This window comes from Taeniopygia guttata, chromosome 6, assembly GCF_048771995.1.
Source record: "Taeniopygia guttata chromosome 6, bTaeGut7.mat, whole genome shotgun sequence".
NCBI lineage: Eukaryota > Metazoa > Chordata > Aves > Passeriformes > Estrildidae > Taeniopygia > Taeniopygia guttata.
Genome location: NC_133031.1, coordinates 8,601,803 through 8,623,606, shown reverse-complemented (window position 1 = coordinate 8,623,606; position 21,804 = coordinate 8,601,803). Strand labels below are relative to the sequence as shown.

General features: G+C 37.3%; 1 protein-coding gene across 2 annotated transcripts in view; it reads right to left on the bottom strand.

The window, feature by feature from the left end:
- CCDC6 (coiled-coil domain containing 6) overlaps positions 1-21,804 on the bottom strand; it is a 52,429-nt gene that overhangs the window by 8,352 nt on the left and 22,273 nt on the right. For both annotated transcript variants that reach the window (XM_030275810.4, XM_030275811.4), the window contains exons 3-7: positions 17,114-17,242; positions 11,104-11,207; positions 9,312-9,472; positions 6,660-6,816; positions 3,384-3,484 (exon numbers count right to left, since the gene is read on the bottom strand). In XM_030275810.4, the coding sequence (XP_030131670.3) occupies positions 3,384-3,484; positions 6,660-6,816; positions 9,312-9,472; positions 11,104-11,207; positions 17,114-17,242 (652 nt within the window). The remainder of the gene's footprint in view (positions 1-3,383; positions 3,485-6,659; positions 6,817-9,311; positions 9,473-11,103; positions 11,208-17,113; positions 17,243-21,804) is intronic.

Below are 21,804 nucleotides of genomic sequence, written 5' to 3'. Positions count from 1 at the left end.
CTAGGCTTCTGGGTCACTGGGTCACAAAATAAGGTTCCACAAGAAAACTGGATCTAGGTGGCTCCTCCAAGGCATACCAGATCTGAACCGAGGCTTCCTTCTCTTTTGCCTCAGCATTTTAAAGATCTTTGGGTTGGGGAAATGAAAACATCCTGGCAAATGTTACTAGCTGGACTAGGCTAGCAACTAACATTTAAAATTGCAACTTGTTTATCTACATTTAGGAAAGCCCAATATTCAAAACTGCAAATATCCAATTCTTTCATCCAAGTATTTCCTTTTTGTAAGAACTCAATTATAAAAATGCAGAGTTCCTGTACAGCTCTATTTAACCAAGGAAAACAGAAACAGCAACTGCCAAATGCTTCGAGTTCACACTTAAAGCATTCTGAACAGCTTGAGTTTCTCAAAAGAGTGTATTTTCCAAAACCTTTTGCTCCTTTCTGCTTTTTGACAAGAATATCATAAGGAAGGAGTCAGGACTTTTCTCAGCTGTTTACAATTAGACTCAAGCAACAGCTTTGGAGAACAATGACTGAAGAACATTTCTGAAGGCCTATTAAAACTTTTATAACACAACACTGGATTTAACAGTTTTCACACTTCAACACTAAACCAATACAGAACAATGTGCCTGCAGCAACACTCAGCATCATCCCTGTCTGCATGCACCTGTGTTTCTGACTACAAGAGATGAGACAAGATCTGGACGAGAAAACAGAACAAGCCTCAGATCACTAAATGAAGTAATATAAACAAAAACTCCCTGTGCTTCCTTCAATTCTGTTTGATTCTGTTACATTTTCAATGTATGCCTGGTGCAAATTACAAGTTACTCCCATGAATCCCTGCCACTATGGAGTAACAACAAAATTAATCTGCCTTGTGACTATACAATCTAATTATCTGTAGAGCACATGTGTTATACTTAAGTGCTTTTGTAAGCACCAAGGATAGGAACAGGTCAATGTTCAGGGAGGTGACAAGGCAGCCAGTCAGAGGTAAGAGCCTAGAAATAATGGGCAAAACAGAGCCACCCCTGTAACGTGGCAGTTCTGAACTGCTTTGGAATAATCCAGCTCCACAAGCTTGACAAATGCAAGTCTACATGGCAGCCAAAGAAACAAAACCAGAGCACTGCACATACATTCAGGATAGTTCATCTCTGCAGCCCAACACATCTATCTAGCCTAGAGGCAAAGGACAGAACAGTATCTACACTGAAGACTAACTGGTAATTAGAACAACTAATCCCCAGCTGCCTAGGAGTAACAGTAATTACACTACCTTCAAAGTTCTAGAAGATTTCTAGCACAGTGATCTGTGCAAGAAATCTCAGCAGTATCTCAGCTTCAGAGAGTCTTCAAAAGTAGTATCCCAAGCCATGCAGGCACAAAAGGCTCTGGGATTCAGAAGCCAGAATCAGATCCATTCAATCAGCTATCCACATGAAATTACAGCATTTCTAACTGGTTACAAATTCTGCTTCATATTAATCTACATATTCAAGGTACATCATTTCCCAAATGAAATATGCCAAGTCATACAAATACTTGATGCAACATACAGCTGTTTTATTATTCTGCGCTGATACTTCTGACATCATCTTACTCTACTACTTTAGATACAAAATACTCTCAAACCCTGTTTGTTTTCATCCATTACTGCATTCATTTGTCACAGACAGCTCTACAAAATTCCCTATTGATCTCATTAGTTCTCTAACAAACTGCAGCTTCTATTTTTCTGAAGTCTGACACTTCCCAAGTGTTGATATTAATTTATTAGATGAAAAGAAGATTAATGCAGCTGCCTGTGCAGACAAGCTAGCATGGAACATTTACCACATCAAAATTCTCAAACTCCTAAACTCTGTTAGAAACAATAATTTCAGCTGTGCTTCAGAGTGTGTTTCAGGATACTCTGTGAGATAAAATTCTCACTCTTGTATCAACTACTGATGGGAAATCAAGTTCACAGGGAACAAGGAATGCACTTCAGTCTCAGTATAGGAATAAACTGACAGAGTTCTCCTGCACTGACACATCAGCACCTAAACAGGGTGCACTGCTAAGTAATGCAAGATGCAAGCCTGTAAGTTAGCAGGTAATCTGTCCCACACAGAGCTGCTCTAACCCGTGTGACTGCAGATCCAACCTGCAGCTGGACACTGTACTGTTACAAAGGCTGCACACAGAGAAACACAAACAAAGGAGCTGTTCCTCCAGAGCAGCTCTTGGCACAACTACACTGCTGTACACCCAGTTACAGGAAAGGGATACAAAAACGTGTATTATTTTCTTGGTAACACACCTGGCAAAACACTGAAAGTCAAGTCATTTGGCTCATTTCAGAAATGCAAAAACCTTCTGAAAACTCATAGTCATACTGCTCATCTCTAACATCATAACATGGCTTATGGCCATAGCTGGTTTTCACACGTGCAACACCTGGACGAAAACTATTTATTGTCCTTTGAGAAACCACAGTCAACCTTGAAAATTCAAGGACCTAAAGACATTTTATATGTTCTAGCAGACCTGTGTAATAAAATGTCTCATTCCTATCTTGTGTCAACACAGAGCACATCTCATCTGCCTGGCAGGTTCTAGAGGTGAACATGGAAAAGCCAGGCATGCACAATTAACTTCTTTATGTACATGGTTTTTGTGACCACCATGTAATACCCACAGTCAACAACTTGTAATGAATGTTCAAGTGCAATTTTAAGGGATTTTAAATTTCAGGCAATAAATGTGTTAGTAACACAAATGCATTTCACTTGACTTAAAATATATTCAGTAATTAAAAACTCAGAAAAAGTTTGTTGGCCTCTGTTATACAAAGTATGTGAGACAGGAAGTATTAATTTAACAGTTATTGTTTAATAATAGAAAATAGCAGAAGTACAAAAGCCGTTTCTCTACTGAAATGAAAATCGACTTTTTTTCCAACATGTTCACAATTAAACTTCTCTAAGAAGTTTTGATTCAGAGCGAAGTATCAGTCTCATTAATTACTAGCTCTTCATCAGACTCTAGAAATCCATTTGAATTATGTGTCCTGTTGTGAAACTTGTGTGGGAAGGGAGAGGGAAAAAAAAGACAGCATGAAAGAAAAAAAAGAGGAAAAAAGAAATAAAGTTCAAGTGATAGCTACTTAACTGATCTTCAATATCTGTTCACAGATCTGAAATATAGAATATCTGGTCACCATCCAAGAACATGCTGCACTAGAAAACACCTAAGGCAAACCTATTGCATTTATGATGCAGGATTTTTTTCTCCAAACTAGATTTGAAAGGCTACAGACCTAAATATATTAATAGGGCACGTTACTATGTGATGCATACAATAATTTTAGAAACTGGGTTAAATATTTACCAGGTGATATAGGTCTGCTAGAACTTGGTGAGGGTGTATAAGGGATAGGACTGGACACAGTGCGAGGTCTTAATCCTTGTGCAGACATCTCATTAAAATATCTAACAAAAAAAGGCAAAGAATAATTAGATCAAACCTTTTAAAATGTGCCATGTTTTAAATGTTTCACTGTGATTTTTTTCAATTCCCATAAGAATCACATTAGGAAGTCATGACAGGAACTCTGGTCATTGCTGACACTGGCTTAACCTTCCATGGAAGCAGCTGGACTTCTCTTAGGCATTTGCAGTTAAAACCATATAAGTAGCATATGATTAAAGAGCATGTATTAAGGTCAGAGATGTAAACCATGTCCAATCTGACCCATTCTACATTCTTGCACTTCACACATCATTTCTACATTGAACTCAAAAACTTGGTTGGCTGGAGTGTATCTTCCAGAAAGGCATTCAGCACTTATCTGAAATCATGAAAAAGGGTGAAGAAATCATTAAAGTACTAACAATTTGTTCCAACAGCTGATCAGCCATAGCATTAAAAACATGTCCTGTTTCCTACTTGAATCCCTCTTGTCCCAACATTTAAACATTTGCTCATCCCATCTTCTGCCACTGGAAGAGAGACATTTTCAACCCAGGACCATCTCACTAAAGGTACTTTCAGGCTGTGTTGCAGGACACATCCCACACTTCACTATGATAAGCTGAACAGAACAGAACCTGAGGCAAGGCATTTTTCCCCAGCTGTAATAATTTTAGTGATATTTATTTGTCCTTCATTCACTGACTACAGTGAAGCTTCTTCATTGGTATCAAGTGCTATATAAAAGAATAAAAATAACACCAATTGCTCCTAATTGCCACTCACTGTTTTTATCTCAAGAGATTTTGTGGGTTTTTCCCCCACAGCACTAGATTGGCAGTCTCAGGTTGAGCTGCTTAGGCACTCTCCACTTAGATTTTCCAGTCACTTTAGATTAGATGTCCCCCTGCTCACCTTCTCCATGTGGCTGAAAACCAGTGCACATGGGTTTATATTATTAGATTCAGCTGTGTTTCTTTACTGGACACAGCAGAGCAGCAGGCCAAATTTGCTACCTAAGAGCCCTTTGAGACTTAATTGTCTCCTCTTCTACCAGTGTGTTCTCAGGAATTCTTAGTAGCTGCATTTACTTCCCCATCATAATAAAGAAAACCAGTAACACGGAACAGCATTAAAATTACTCCTATTTGATGGAACTCACAATGACTACTTTGAGGTCTGTTCATAGACTATTTGAAACATATTCTGATACTGCATCTTGCTGGTGTTTAACCAGGGTATTCAGAGCTAACAAGCCACATGCCCTAGCACAGGCTTGGTGTGTAGTGATACCAAAGTTGGTTTGAATTTGGGTAGACCAGGTAATAAAAGTAGCTGCAATAGAGAACAACAGAAAACTAACAAACTAATAAATTAGGGTTTAATTAAATACGTAAGTTTTAAAAAGAGCTACCAGTGGCAAGGTTAGTTAAACTGAACTAAGCTATCTCTGCAACACGCAGTGGGTTCCAATGCAGACCAGTGTGTGAGTTCCAGCAAGGCAGCATCTCTGATTTAATGCCCTTGCAATCCATACAAACAGAGTTTCCTCAAAGTCATCCCACTGCCTGGCTCAGGTGATGTGGAACAGCAACACCCCATTGGCATGTGTCCTGGTTTCAGGTATTACCCTGCTACTCCAAAGAATAGGATGGAGGGTTAAGACAAATTGCTGTTCTGGAGAAAGAGGCTTTGGGAGAGCTGTGTCCTTTACATTCAGGAGAGCATCTTCACCTACCCTCAGTTACAAGCAATATCATCAGCTAACAGAATGCAACTGCAAGAAATGGATAGCTGACCCATCACCACCCTCATTTTTAGGAAGATGTAAGCTGACAAAAATCAATGTTTTAAGATCATAATGGCATATAGCTCCATAAGTATTTTGCATCTTCTCAGGCTAATTACTAATGACTCGTCTGTCCTTCACTTTGCTTTCTGTTACTTACACTGCAAACACTTGATTTGGAGTTATTCTGCCAGGTCTTCGTAGTACCAGAAAAGTAAAATATGACTATTTCTTAGAAGCAAAGAATAGTTAATCAAATTTTCCTCCATTTTCCTGGTTACCACTACTTACAAGTGGGCAATAAAAAAATATTAGGAAACTATAATTTTGGATTAATACTGGTAATTCTCATAGATTCAGATTTTGACTGTACTTCCATTACACTGTAAACAGTGGAAGAAAAGGTAAGCCTAATAAGAAAAAGATCCAAGCTCAGAATCCCCTATTTCTAAAAATTTAATTTATATAGCATTTGCTACATCTTAATACCAGATGCCAATGCTATATAGGTCAAGTTGCCTTGGTGTTTCATTAGAATGAACACACTACTCTGAGCTTTAAGGGTACTCCTTACCACAAAGTATCTGGTACTTTGTTTCTGGTAAATTACATCTTATAACAAAATATTAAGGACCCAAGAGGAAATATAAATCTCTCAGTATCAGAAAAAATACACAGCACAGAGTAACTTTTTTATTTATTCTAAAGGACCACCATAAATCCAAAATACTGTACAACAATACAACCAAACAATGAGCATTTGGTAAGAACTAAGAATGTTTTATCCAAAATGTACTTAAAATCCTCTTTCAAGATATAACACTGTCATATTTCTATGACGCGAGAAAACACTAAAAGGCACAATATAAACCATGAAAAACTCAACTAAGGTCAAGGCAAGCAAAGCAGCTCGCAATAAAGACAAACAAATCAAGGATGTTTTAGTTTGGACATCAAGAATAACCCAACAGTTCTGGAAATGCTTCCTCTCTCAAAGGTTTTACACAGTATCCCTTTGTATTTGGCTGAACATATTTTATTTTCTGCAAAGGATAAATCAGGCCCAAGTAAAGATGCTGTCCCTACCTCACAGAATTCCTTGCAGTTACCAAGGTAGGAGCAAACCAAGAGTGTTGTGATCAAATTGTCCTGATTTTCAACTCCACAGCTGTATTTATTTCAATATATATTATCAAATCCCCAAAACAATCTTCAGATAGAAATATTTTCTTACTCAGTGTTAAAACTAATGCAACATTGATACAATTCCTGGACTATGCTGGAATCTGATGTGCATATTAAACACACATAAAAGTCACTTCTAAAATTATTCTATAATATTCAAAAAGTAGTATAAATACTGATAAATAAGTCCAACACATCTACATGGCCAAAAAAATACAAACCTTTCGTCGTCCATTTCTAAGCTGGATTCGCTTTCTGACAGCTGTCTGCAGAGAGCTTCCCTACGTTCCATCTCCCTCTGCAGTTTCCTTTGAAGTCTCAAGTTTTCTTCTCTCATATGTCGCTCCTCTTCTAAGTATTGTGCCATCTTCTCTGAATCTGAAATTCATCGTTTTGTTAAAAGTTGATTAAAATTCAAATTCTCAGGCAGCCGAGTATGTTGTGCCTAATTTTATTCCAACACTTCAAGATGAAGGTGTAGAAAACGCTCAGGATAGATCACTGAAAATTTTCACCTCTAAGTCATTAGTTCAAAGCCTAATTCAGAATAGTAACTACTAAAATAAACTACTGTTTGACATCAAGTTTGAAAACAAAATGTAAGAACAACAAAATTCACAAGCATGACCCAAAAGTATTTTTAAAAATAAATCTGAAAAGAAAGAAATATTTTATTAAGAAAGCATTACTAAAACCATTAAGAAAAAAATACTGATTCCTGCTCCATTAAAATAATGCTATGCCACATTTACAAAGATTTTCCAGCAAAGCACTGAAGACATTATTTTAAAGGTATATTTTCATTTTGAAGGAGGAAGCACAAGTTCTGAAACTCCAAACTCAAACTTGTATTAAAATTGCTACCTTATATATATTCTACAGCACTCTTTCAACTACACATCTTATCACAGAAACTGTCCAACAGAACATGTACCAATATTAAAATACTAATATTAAAATTATATTCAATTTTAATGTTAAAAGCCAACAAGAGGTCTACTCTACATCAAAGGGCAATTCGAGTTGTCAGTTCTAAATAAGTTCAGCAAACATCACTTAAATGGTCTGGTACCACAGATTATTTAAGGTGATAAAGTCAAATTATGAAAAGTTACAAAGCTTTGTGACAGATTACTTTAAAAAAATGGAATATGTGATGAAGACTTATGAGATACACAATGTATTTTGTGAGATTTTGTAATGTTTAAGCAAGCTTGCAGTTAAATCCCTGACATTAAGAAAAGCCAAAACAATTCATCATGCATTGTCATCACTCCTTCATGCAACAACCTTCAAGGTTAAGAATATTCCTGTTTTAGAAACCTGTTCCCAAACTATTAGCAACATGTGATTTATCTCTCTTCTGTGGAAATATAACTTCTAAATGTAACAGTGTCACCTCTTGCACACTATTATCATACCAAACCAGTCCCTAGAAGTGTTTCAGAAGTAAAAAATGTAATACAAGTATCAGAATTTCTAGGCAAATTTCATTAAGTACTTAAGACTACTACTAGAGGCTCTCTAATGACCATTTATTACAAACACCAATCTGAAAACTGCATTTCAGTTTCATCTTCTCCTTGCAGGCTGACATATCCACCACTCCTACCAGCTCCCCTATTTGTACTGCACTTCTGTTAAACCTATTCACAAAGGGAGAGAGTCCTTCTAAACCCAGCTCTTATTTTCAATGTAAATTTGACATTAATGCTTTCAATTTTTTACTCTGAATCACAGTAGTTCAAAAAGAAACCACTTTAAAAATAGAGGATACTTGAAATGAAATTAATTAGGCTGGATTTGCACAAAGAGTACTTTTAATCTAAGGCCTTGCTCTTGTTCTGAACTTTAGTAAGTGAAGGCTGCAGTGCAGAATTTTCAAGTACAAAGATTAGCCGTCCTTATCTTCTTTTAACAGCCACAAATTATTAATGCCACAAACTTGTGCACAAGGTCTCTGCAAAAGAGCACTCCTGATCCATCATCTGTGTCTTGAAGGAAGGCTGCTGCCTCTAGCAAGCTCCTTCTCTAAACGGAGGTTGAAATATTCCAGCTAGCCTGGCTGGCCAGAGGGGGATGATCCTGACTGTTCCCATTTGCCCAGATTTCTCTGGCCATGTGCTGAGGTATCCACTGACTCTCCAACTGCACTGCAACACCACTGACTCAGAACCAGGCACAATGCTGATCCTCAGACAGGAATTTCACATTCCAGGAAGGAATGAAGGACTGGCACTGCAAAGTCCAAGGGAAGGTGCCAGCAGCCTGCTGGCAGCTGAGCCCAGTGCTCAGTGCACAGTCCCTGCCTGGGCAGGCAGGGCAAGGGGCCCCAGCCCTGCACAGCAGGATCCTGATGACTTCCACAGCTCTTTATGCTTCCAAGACATCTTACACAGGAAAGGACACAGCAAATTAATGCTGCTATACTGTGCTACAGCTGCCTGAGGTTGCCACAATCATTAACAAGTGAAATTCTTATATACAGCTGACCTTTATTTCACTAGCTGTTAATTTTTTGAGTCATTTTTAAATTGCAACATGACTCCTACAAAGTAGGCCAGAAATATGTTTTGAAAATTTTGTATGCTGAAACTCTGCTAAGTTTCTGAAAAAAAAGATAGATACATCTTTTTCTGGCACAAAATAGTCAAAGATTATTTTTTGATTCTTTCAGACACCCTTTTAGTAAAGATAAAGAACCCCCTAAACTACAGTATAAATACATCAACAAGCAATAACACTGCAATTATGAAAATGTTGTAATCCAAACCTGCGCCATTATTTTCCACTGCTACCTTAAATTCAAAGTACATATAAAAATCTTACAATGCAAAAAACTTCAGAAGATTTTAAACAAGTTGTTTACTCACGCTGTAACTGTGCAGCTCTCAGCTGTTTCTTTAACCTTTCCACTTCATTCTTTAAAAACCTGATATGTCTCATCATATTTTCTGGAGAGTCTATCTCCATTGATATGTCTCTGGGAGATGGTGGAGCAGATACCGGCTGGTCTAATTTCTCCTGCAAAATTCTGTATGAAAAATAGTGCAAACTTTACAATCCATTCTAATGAAAACCTCTTGTATACCCCAGAACACCACTGCAAGGATTCTGAAAGGTATGTAGGGTTTATTTTAACTACTGTTTATGGGGGGATAAATTGGGGAGAAGTTGCAATGCTTGTTTTTTAACTCAAAGAAGGTAAAATTTATTGTCCTAGTACAGAAGAATTTTCTAACATATTCAGACATTGATATTACAAACTATTACAACATAAAGTTCAGGAAAAACAAATTTTAAACTATAAATAGCTACATCAGTTTTGTCCTTAAACACTACTTATTACACAAAACTTTTGCTAAGAGAATTCATTTAATCTCTTAAGAGTTTTTACATTTATGTTCTTGAAGAAAGGACACATAGTGAAGATTAATGATGAGTAAAGTATGTCTGTCTTGAAACACAGCTTTTCTGCATTTCACAGACATTTTCTGAAGGACAGTAAAAGAGACTCCCTTTTTTTTTTAATTTCCAAACAAAAAGGTATTAAGGTGCTCCATATAGTCAAGGTTTCAAACACTTCAAATAAATTATGGTAAATCCAGGCCTAATGAACTTCTGTTATGAAATAAGCACATGGCAGATATTAAAGGTTCTAAATTATGTTTTTTGGAGGTAACACAGGAGTATTTTCCACCCTGAAAGCATGAAACTTTAGAGGGAACATGTTGATAGGCCAGATCCAACCCTGCCCTGAAGAGCAATTTGTGCCTCTTGCACAGTGCAGTATTCATGTGTACCATACAAAGTGCTAAAGCAAGGGCTGATTCCAGCACAGCTCCTCACAGGCAAGAGCACAGTCTGAAATAAATCAAACCAGAAATGGTTTGCCTTAAAGAAGGTTTTAAATCTAAGATATGCAAAAATCCTACCAAAGGCTCATCCCGCTATGGGTTTACCACTGCTGAATATCACATGTAGCTCTTCAGAGCACCTTCCACACAGCAGGGCTCTGTAAAATAAAACTACAAAACCTGCAGTTCATCCAGCCTCAGGTGCTTTCTAATGCTCCAGCCAAGATTCAAAGGGTCACATTAACATAACAATAAACACATTAAAAAATCAGGTATTAATAAATCATTATTCTCTCCTACTTTCTCCTCAAACTGAGTTCTATTATAACATTTAAGAGATGGTTGCCTTCATACGTATTTTTAATTTTAGCTGTTCCAATAATTTAAAGAGTCACTGTCTTAAGTTCTACTAAAGAACCATTGGGAAGTCTCAATGACATGAGTGCACACCACTGAGGAAAAGCTGAAGTCTTCTTTAAGCAGACAGGGAAAAAGCAATCACTTCTCATATAACAAACACGAATTTAAAGCTGACCACAAACCAGAAACTTTAAAAAGAGACTATCAGCAGCTGAAAAAATTCAATAAATTCCTTCAATCTTTCCCAGGTAATTTCTTATACTGGTTAGTTTTATTTTAAGCAATCAGTGATGTGGCATCATGCTAACAAGGAACTTCACAACTGCTTCATCTTACAGGTTGTCACAGATTAGACAACTCCAGTGGGACAGAGATGAACATATTTTATCCAGAACATGAGTATTAAAAACCTTTCCCATAGTAAGGAGTGCACTGTAACAAGACAAACCGTTTTTCTGCTTCAAGCTTATCCATCCTCTTCCAGAGACGATTCACTAGTGCTTCTTGTTCCTGTTCCAAAGTGTTTTCAAGGTCAATCTTCTCACGTCTTAGCTGGAGAGGAAAAATAATTAGCAAAAATGATGGGCATGGATTTTTTTGCAAGGAGCTGTCACTAGGAAAGCTCCAACATAATTTTATATAATGCTTCACAGAAATGAGGAGAAGGGGAAGAAGAGACACAATTCAGGTACAATACCCTGGAAAAATCAAGAGATTCAGTAGTTGCACAGTTGTTATCTCTTTAACACAAGTTCTTCTCAGAGAACTTGTCCCTGGCCAATAAGCAGTAGCATGAACCCTGGACATGCAGGCACTGATGACAAACCTATTTAAAAACATCTCCTATACCATGAATCTATGAAATTCAAACTGTATTTACTGTTCACTACAGCAAGGTCTATTCTTTTTAAAAGTTTAAGAGATGGTTTTAAAAGTTTTCAATGTTTTAGAGGAAGAGCCACAGTTAAGTAATTCAGAAATGGAAGAAAAGTCATGTTTGCCTTGTGTGCCTAGTGTTAGGTAAAGGACATAAAAATAGTAAAGAAAAGGTTACGTGAACTGCCTTAAGTGTTACTTAGCAAAACAAATGTAATTCTATCTTAGCAATGGCTTTATAAATTTAAAAACTTAAATTGACATGAATCACATACACTTAACTGTGTGAGCAAGCATTCTTGATTCTATTACAAGTTAATAAAAGATAAAATGTACAACTTCCTACTCTAAAGTTAATAAAAGAAGATATAATGTAGACCCACACATGAAGAAAACTATTATTAGAGTTTAAGTAGAAATACAATGCAAACATTATTAAGAAAGGAGAATATTAAGAGGGACAGCTGATCTTACTCTGTAGCAATGCAGCTGAACTCAAGAAGTTGTCAATAACAAAATATTTGAGAACAGATCAACACCTTTACAGATGGAAAACAGCATGGAAGCATTTTTCCAAGCTAAGCTAAAAGTAGTTAACACTACTTTTCTGCTGGGCGAATAATCTCACATTAGAAAATGGAAAGACAGAAAACAGAAATAAGCGTTTTCCATTTATTACATCACTGGCTGAAGAGCTATTGCAGCACCTACATCTGTAAACTATTCATGCTAACCACTAAATTAATGCTGAGAAACCCAAACAAAATACAAATTTACATACTTCAGGTACCAGTGCAAGTTTAATGAATGTACAACTTCTCCTTTAAAAGTTAGAGGAATTAGTTACTGTGAAGACATATGTTGATGAGTAATAGGGAACATACACTGTTCCTGGGAAACACTGTCTAGCAAAATTAATGCTGAGAAACCCAAACAAAATACAAATTTACATACTTCAGGTACCAGTGCAAGTTTAATGAATGTACAACTTCTCCTTTAAAAGTTAGAGGAATTAGTTACTGTGAAGACATATGTTGATGAGTAATAGGGAACATACACTGTTCCTAGGAAACACTGTCTAGCAAATCTTTCCATGTTTGAGTTTCCAGATGTACATTAACAGCTCAGGGAACCTACATCTCAGTAAAAGAGAAGTCAGAAGCAACATGCTTCAGCCTCCCCAGTAGGATGAGAATGTGGATCCTGAGCAACACTTGGTTGCCCACACAGCTGGAGGCGGAGTGGCAGGAAAGCAAAGAAGCAAAGGGCTCAGCCCCAGGAGCACAGGGCACTCTGCCTCGGGGCTCCTCAGCCAGTCTGGCCAACGCCTGGGGCTGGGAACATACAGAAAATGTCCTGGCAGTCTGCACACTGTGCTTCTACATTAGTAAAACCCAGATCTCCACTACATTGCACAGCTATCTAGATAGTCACACGATGAAAAAAGTCTTAATGCATAATGTAGTTATGATCTTTGTAGCAACGGTTTTTGCATCATATCAACGCAGCATGGCCTGAACTCTTAGTCTTCTTACAACTATGTGTTGATCTAGCAACAAACAAACCCACAAGAACATATAGGTGAAAAGAAATTTGGATCTTTTAATGGTAAGAAGAAGAGCACATTGGAATTTAAAGACAGAGTGAATTATTTATAAGCCTGGATTTGAAAAACCTAAGATTACATTTAGTATTATAGCAACCATCACCAAGGCAGTGAAGTCCATTAATTATAAATCTGCTCATAGGTGAGTGTGCACAATGGCCAAGTCAAACCATCAGCAACAATACACAAACAAGCCCTGTGTTGTGCCCTGAAGCTACTCTGACAAAATACCAAAGAAACCAGGTGAAGCAGATTTGGAACTCCACATTTCCAGCAATATGAAAACATACTGGAAACAGGGATCTTCCTTTCCTGGTCATGAGTGTCGTGCCAGTTTCTGGCACTGTCAGGATTTCAAAGCTTGGAGGAAGAACACCTTGCATGGCACCTACTGCAGCAGCCTGTTGAGAGCTGTGAATTCAAAGAATTGGTGTATTTGGCTTGGTACTCAATAGTTTCAGATGTACTTTGAAATGTACTCCACTCAATTACTTTTTTAGCAATGTGGTAATACTCTGAAATAAAATAAGCAGGATGGGATTATGCTCAGGACCAAGCCAGCAGCTCTGTCAATACTAGTATCACTCTACAGGGATTCAGAGCTACAATCCAGCATCACCAAATTTTGACCATTAAAACAAGGAAACAAAGAAGTATTGCTTGCTTTTCAGATCTTACCCTTCCCTTCAGAGAAAGAGTAAAATTCCTTTTAACCTTCCTCACCACTCACTTGTGTTTCTTCTCTCTCACACATGCACCTAGTTTACTTCAAAATGCAGCTAAAATATCCATTTTACATGTATTTCTGTATTATTGATTTGTCAATTGTGTTGCCAACTCATTAAAAAGCACAACTGTTCCCCCCTGAAATGGATGTCTTCCAAATCAAAGTTGAATATGCTCATCTCTGCCTATGCCCACTATCCCAAATTTTACTTCTCTGCTTCTCATCTCCACCTTGCCCTTTGTAGCTTTAATTCTCTGCTGCTTTCCAATAAAATCTTTCCAAAAGGTTTTACCATCTCATGTTCTTCTCCTTTCAAAGCAAACATAGGAGATGATTGTTAGCAGTTTAGCTGTTATTTCTCATCCCCTAACTGCAACAATTCTAGTTTGTCACTACACTGCATGAAATAGAAAAGCAATTAAAAACAGTAACAGCAAGAGTACACACACTTGGCCTCCGTCAGGCAATCCTGACAGCTATTTATTTCGTATCAAACCACTGAACTGGAACACAGAACATTATTGCTCGTTTTAAATGAGTCATTCAGTTAATGAAATAGTCACATGCTGTAAAATTCTTCACCATTTGCCTTCAGAGAAGAATGTTCTGCTGACTTTAAGCTGACTTAAGAAATTATTTCAGGTCACATTTGAACCCTAAAATCCAATTTAATTTTTATTAAGGAATAATCTATGCAACCAGAAACCAGCTACCTCCTAATCACCTGTGGTATAAGCAGCTCAGATGAAAAAAAGGAAAGGAGAAAGAAAGAACATACAGCATAAATAATTCATGCTCTCTATTTTAGAAAAAACATTTTAGTGAACATATGCTGTAATGTCTGCTCACTGATTAGTGACAGACCTCAATATAGCCCAGCTCAAAGCATTGTTGGAGTTCTCCTTCTAAGCCCTGTTTAACAGGTGTTCTGAAGGTTGTGCTGCAGATTGTGACAATCCCGCTTCCTTAATTCTCTCTGTGTGCAATAAAGGCAACATGACTTTCCTCACAATTTTGGGTTTCTTCTTGCTAGGTACAGCACATGCCCCAAGGCTGCTGCTTCAGCTGGTTAATTAGCACAATCAGCACTTTTAATTTGTGTGAGGAAAGAAAGTGTGCTGAAGCCCTAAGTAACCTGACATTTACCTTACTGCAAAAGAAAACAAAGACATACGGTGAATTACACTAAATTCACATGGAATTTCTAAGCAATGACAGCCAAATTTTAATATCTTCACAAAGTTTTCAAAGCCAGATACTGAAGACCTTTGTGCACCTGTGCTTTTTGAACAGTGTATCACTGACATTTAGATGTAGCAACAAGTTTCAAATCTTATGATTCGACAAGTCTGTCTGTCCAGAAAAACGAGACAAAAATAATACCATGAAGATTTCAGCCATGCCTCATGCTAACATTTCAAAGACTACAACAGCTTAGTACATTAAGCTTACTTTGCATTTTGATTAAGTGGCAGCCACCACCACCTTGTGGCTAAGAGAGTTATTTCAACCTCATGCTATTTCCATGCTGGATAAGGATTTGTTGGCAACTACGTATTCCTACCTTTTCATTTTTCAGTTTGTTCCATAGGTCTCTCCATATAGAATGTTTCCACGTGAATCAAGAGAACTCACGTGATCATTTAGATAGCCATGAACTAATTTATCCATGTCAACAGGAAAAGGAGACTCGTACAAAACTGGTAACAGTTCAGATTACCAGCAACAAAAAATGTTCCACAGCAGAAGAAATCACAGAGGTAACACACTATATTTACATCACCTGAATTACTGGACCTGCACATGCCAGAAAATGTGGAGTCCTTTAACTTAAAGGACTCACCAGCTTAAAGGTTTCACCAGTTTGCCTTTTAAGTCAAAAGTTACTGGCACCACTGAGATGCTTTGATGCAGATGCCTAAAATCAGACATGAGCACTGCCAATGTCTAAACATCCTGTGGAAACACAGCCAAACTGTCGGAACCCAAAATGTCCCTCAGACATTTTTAGAGGTTCCAGGCCTTGGTCAGAAGCATTTTAGACCCTGGCAAGCAGCTGAAAACAACTGTGATTTTGAGTTTGAACCATGGAATGAATTACCAACTTTGAGGGTGGAACAAGCAGTCACAGAATGTTAGATGGTATAGTAAAAGTAGTCACAAGTTAGAGGGTAAAATTTTTTAGTGTTGTACAGGGGGGTTTTAGTACCTGTACAGGGGGGTTTTCACTTTGTACAGGGGGGTCAGGAGTTCTAAGATGGAGGAAAGTGGTCCTTATCTTATTCTTCCTCCTTCTTCTTCCTTACCTCCATGTTCTTGGTGATGTTGGCATTCACAGATTGGTTTAGAGTAGAAAAGCACATTGTAACGTAGATAGTAGGTATTGGGGAAAATCTATAAACATGTAAGACGTAATATATCATATAAAAGATAGCAGCAGCTTTGGGCGGGGAGAGAGACGACGAAGACACCGGACAGTGAGGGTGTCAGGAGAGTGTGTACCTCTGCCTGGGCCGCAGACCAAAGCAGCCGCAGCGCAGGACAATCTTTTAGATAGCTAGCAATAAACTACCTTGAGACCGGACAACAAGAGGCTGTGGAGTTTTTCTTTGGAAGCGCGGGTTGGAGGAGAGACTTTACCACCACACGAGAGCCCCAAATCAATCCCGGGGTTCTCACACCAAACAAGTGGTTTTATCTCTGTAATCTTCATAACTGTCTACGGAGAAAGGGAGCTGGATGTAGTCAAACTTCAGGGCTTCTGAAGGATACACACAACTGACAACTCACAGTTCCAGGGCTGTGCTATCCAAGCTGCCACCAAAAGGTGACCTAGAGCACAACTAGACCACAAACAGATCATTTATTACTGTGCTTAACACCATCACAAGTGACAGGCTTTTCTCACCAGCAGCACGAGTGGAAGCTGATGAACAGCAACAAGCAGCATTATTTACAAAAAAGCTGCATTTGCAGAAGTCACTGCTGTCCAGCAGACATGAAAGCCCACACAGAGGCTACTATAATAGATATAATACTATAGATACTAAGATATAATGGCCATGAAAAAAACGAATCCAAGTTTCTCATAATAAACTATGTTACTTTTCTGTTGCTTTGGAAGTTGAACTGACTTTTCTATATTCTCAATACTGCCCAGTTTCTTACATGCTTAAAACATTAAGTAAAATCTAAGACAAAAGGACTTGTTTTTTCCTCAGTCATATAATGGTGCAATGAAAGAGTTACCTGCTCCAGGGTGAGCTGCTTCGAAATTGTATCATTTTCCAGTTTTTTAATCTTCTTCATCAGTTTGTTCACTTGAAATTCCTGTTCCTGTTCTAAATGCTGCTCCAGTTCAGCTTTCTCATGTTGCAGCTAAAAATTTAGGAGACAGGTAAATATTTTAAATAAAAGCATGAACTTAGGCATCTTTTATACATTTATTCACACATTTATTCCTCCTGCATATTAAATTCTCTACTGATGCTTCTCAATAAACTTCAAAATGCATAACTCACCCAACAGCCCTTCAAAAAGGAGCATTTTTAACTGTGCTGCATATTTACAATGCAGAGAAAAGTACACTTCCAACTACTGAATTAAGTAACATCAAAACAGGTTATTTTATATACTACATATAACGCATTATATATATGACATTTCCAAAGTAAAAATATATATTAATACTCACAAAAGCACTAATTTTAATCTAAATGCATCATCTCAAGAGCACCCAAAGCACAAAGTGCAGGTCTTAGCACTTCCTTCTCCAGGCAGCTGAAAGCTGAAAATCGTGACTGAAGTCATACTAATGAAATTGCTGTGCAACGAGTTTACAAACAACAAAAGAATTTTCTAATTTATATCCCTATGCTATCAAAATCAAACTTTATGTCCTGATGACATAAAGATACCAGTTATTTGAAATCAATGTTATACATTTTCTTAATACCGGAAGGATTTTTTTTTCATACAATATATCCAATGGAAATGAAAAATTTAACTCTCAAGGCTCTCAAGTAGATGGAAACAAAAATCCCTCCTCATATTAACACAAAGCATGGCTTGGAGTAGAGTCCCTCTGCGACAGGGATCTAAGTCTTGCTGTGGATAGAACAGCGGGACTGGCACCATGGTACACACACGTGAACCTGACTCAGGAAAAAGCCAATGTCACCAACAGACAATGGTGTAATTACATTGTGTTCTGACCATCCACTGACAATTGCAAGCACCTTTTGCCACCTGCTTATTTTTTCTATTTCAGTTTTTCTGGCTAGTATATAACAATCTGTAAGATCACAGGGTTAAATGTGTGAGGAGAACCCGAGGAAATGGAGAAACACTTCACAGTCATGGACACAAACCAAGGTTGCCACAGTGAAAGAACAGACTTTGATTTTGAAATAAGCTAAAACTGCTCATTTGTTAATTCAGCTCCTTTTGCTCCTATTTAGAGATAAAATGGTCTGTGAAGTGCACCCTGCCACAGAGAACAAGGCAAAAGGCTCACAGAGGAAGAGCACAAGGCAGACAGCAAATACTTGGCAATATATATAAGGGGAAAGATTGGGGGTTGTGTTTTCAGGGCTTGTCAATGTTAAGATTTGATTTTTCACAATTTAAAACAAATACCAGAATAGCAAATTCTTAGAATAAAAAAAAAGACTTAATTTTACAAAGAGAGAGAAAAATATTACTAACATCCCCAAAATATATTTTGACTATGTCTGAGTGGTGTCTGTCACTCATACAGGATAAAATAATTTTTACCTTTTATTTCCTTTGATCACAAAAACAAACCAAAATAATCAAAATCCAGTTACTGATGAAACCTTAATGCTGAAGAATAGAATTGCTAACAATGAGAAAATATCCCCTGGTACAATACAGGTGGATAGTGTTTATTTTACTTCCTAAAGTACAAGAGTTTTTCCCAACTGTTTTTAATTATATGCAATTACAGTAATAATGGTCTACAGATACACCTGCCAGCTAAAGAGAAGGGAAAACGTGTTAGAAAGTGTCACCTTGATGCCAATGTCTTACAGACCTTGAATTGCATATGAAAACTGAAGAAGAATTTTCAGCTCTGTAAGATTAGAGATGGGTTTGGTGCAAGAGAGACAGTGACTAGTTTGAAGTGGGAATGGGGCTATCAGACACAAAGCTTAGCAGCAGGACTGTGTGCCTCAGCTCACTTAAGTTCTAAACAACTACAGCAATACTCTCCCTCTGCAGAAACAAGTCCTCATACAATGCAGGACCATGCTTACCTTCCTTCTTTGGCTTACTTTTGGGATAGTGGGAAGTCTTTTATAAAAAAGTAATGGAACCAATGGATGAAGTTCCCCCTTAGAAATCTAACCCTCATTTATACCCCAGACTATGATCTACAGTCTATTTTTAGGTATTCCAGGCCCTCAAAAGCTGTCAACTTCTTCCTTTGCTGCATCCTGAAAGTCCAATTCATTAACAATTTTGTATCAGCAGTTTGCCTCCTCTTTATGCCCAGATGTTCATCAAATAATTGACAGATGAGCTGGCTCTGCCTATTCCACACAATCCCGTTAGCATCCTTGAGCTGATGCATGGTGTTTTGAGAGCAGGAGGGTAATAGCTTATGTTTACAGACTTACAATTTTTTAAAGAATTGTCAAGAATCAGACTTACATAAGAAACATTTCTGTACAGACATCCAATTACTTAACATGCCTGACTACAGATACTATTATCTTGGTATGTTGTAACATCTCACTTTCAAGTTCAGCTACTTGGACCAATTTGGACTTCCAAAAATATAAGGGTGTTGAAAAAAAATCTGAATTTGATTTTTAAAATGATTGGCGCACAATTTAATGACTCCATAATATTAAAAATAATTTTTTCTTTGGAGCAGCCTTGTTTCACAAATGGTAAATTTTAAAGACTTGCTACTTTCAGTTTCAAAACAGTAACCCAACACATCCATGTCCACTGCTGCAAGGACATAGCCTGCATCAAAACGCTTCTCATGATATTCTGCAATATACTGCTACCATCCTATAATGATTAAGCATTGGGGATGCTATAAAAAAAATTCCATGTTTTTTAGAGACTTCCTTAGGTAAACAAAAATACAATTACATGCAGTACATAGGAAAATACAGTAAATATGTAAAAGGCTTATAAGAACTTTATCAGGGATGCATGTGATAAAAATCTTCTGTTCACTCTAAGACTTCTGTTGAGATGCATGTGCTTCTTCACTCTTGCAACACTCAACCAAGAAAATTAGTAATCATGCAAAACAAAAGAAATTTATCTAATAAAATTGTATATTCATTCATTTGGCTTGTAGAGACAGTGAAAGTTACAGTTATTAAACAATATTATAAAGCAATAGCATGGCACCAGAAAGACAGTATTATTCCAGGGGAAACACCTTCTTTTATGTGCTACCATGTCTGCTTAGATTCAGTCTTGCATGTAGTAAAAAGTTCCAAAATTAATTTCTTCTGATATTGCAAACCTGATGTCAGCCTGTGTTTTATAGCAGTAATGCACACGGTGCTGAACTGGGGGATTCTTCCTGGCTACTGGAGGAGCACTGCAGCTCCGGCAGGCAGCTCCTACATTTAAAATGTTTTAATTTGCTGGGAGCTCATTCCAGAAGCAAGGCTGAATGAGAGGCATAAGCCCCTACAATTGTGACAAACAAAGGTCTGACAAAGCAACAAACATACAGGCACTGTGGAAAAAGTCCCTCTGCTAAGTGCCTTTCAACAGAGTAATATGGCAGTGATTTTGAAACAAGCACAGAGCTGTAAATACTTGAAAAATTGAGAGTGCAAATCATATAGAGTTCAGCAGAAGTACCTCTCTTCAGTTCCAAAATGCAAAGTTGTAGACAAAACAATAGATTTATATGCAATTTTTTTCCCTTACTCATCCAAAAGGCAAGAAGCTTTTGATGTACAATGCCTGACAGCGTGAATGCTGTAAGTATAGTTCCAGGTCAGACCAACACTGCCTGGAAAACCTAGAGATTAAGAGTGACCCCACAGAACAGTGGAACAACCAACAGGAGACTACTGTATTCCTGGGTAAGTCATTATCCAAAATCTGCATCTAATTTAGCTAGAATTCCCTGCAGAGCAAAGATGCCAAAAATGGAAGTGGGCATTTATGAGTTCATTATTCTCCTAATAAAGATAGAAATGCTACACTCTAGTGAGTAATGGTTAAGTATTGGCACCCACAAATCTCAGGAAATTAAAAAAAAAAAAAAAAAGGAAATTATAATTACCTTCCTGGTCTAAAAAAACATTAGCCAAGAATGTAGCCCTACATCTGAAAAATGGGAAGACTACCCAACTATAGAAAAGACACAGTAACAAATTCTAAACTGACCATGTGATGTGTACTAACAATGCCCTCTTTTTTCAAAAAAATAGTTTATTTGTAATATTAGGAGTTTCTCTTCTTCACTTTTTAATTTGTTGTTCTACATGGGTAGAATTTCCAGGATTCAACACTGAAGGATCAAAACCTTCAGAGAGCAGATAAACTTTCACAAAACAAAAACCATCAAGTATTATTTTTAGTTCTTTGCTGCTTAAAAAATTTGCCTGCAACTCATCAATATTCTAATGTCAATTTAGTAAGTCCATGACCTCTGAAGAGTTGAAAAATTACTTTCAAGGAAACATAGTAATATTGAAATTTCCCTAATTCTACAGGTAAGCTCTTTAATGCAAGGGACCATTTCTTCTGTACCATTTCTAAGTTGCCACCCACATTACTCATGTTTAGGGGAATATATCAATATTCTGGTTTTGTATTTCACAGCAATTTTATCACATCAAAGACATAATCAAGCCATGAAATGAGATCTGCATCCAGCATACATACAAATAGAAAAACAGTTTTAATATTAAACTGTTTGCTTTACAACA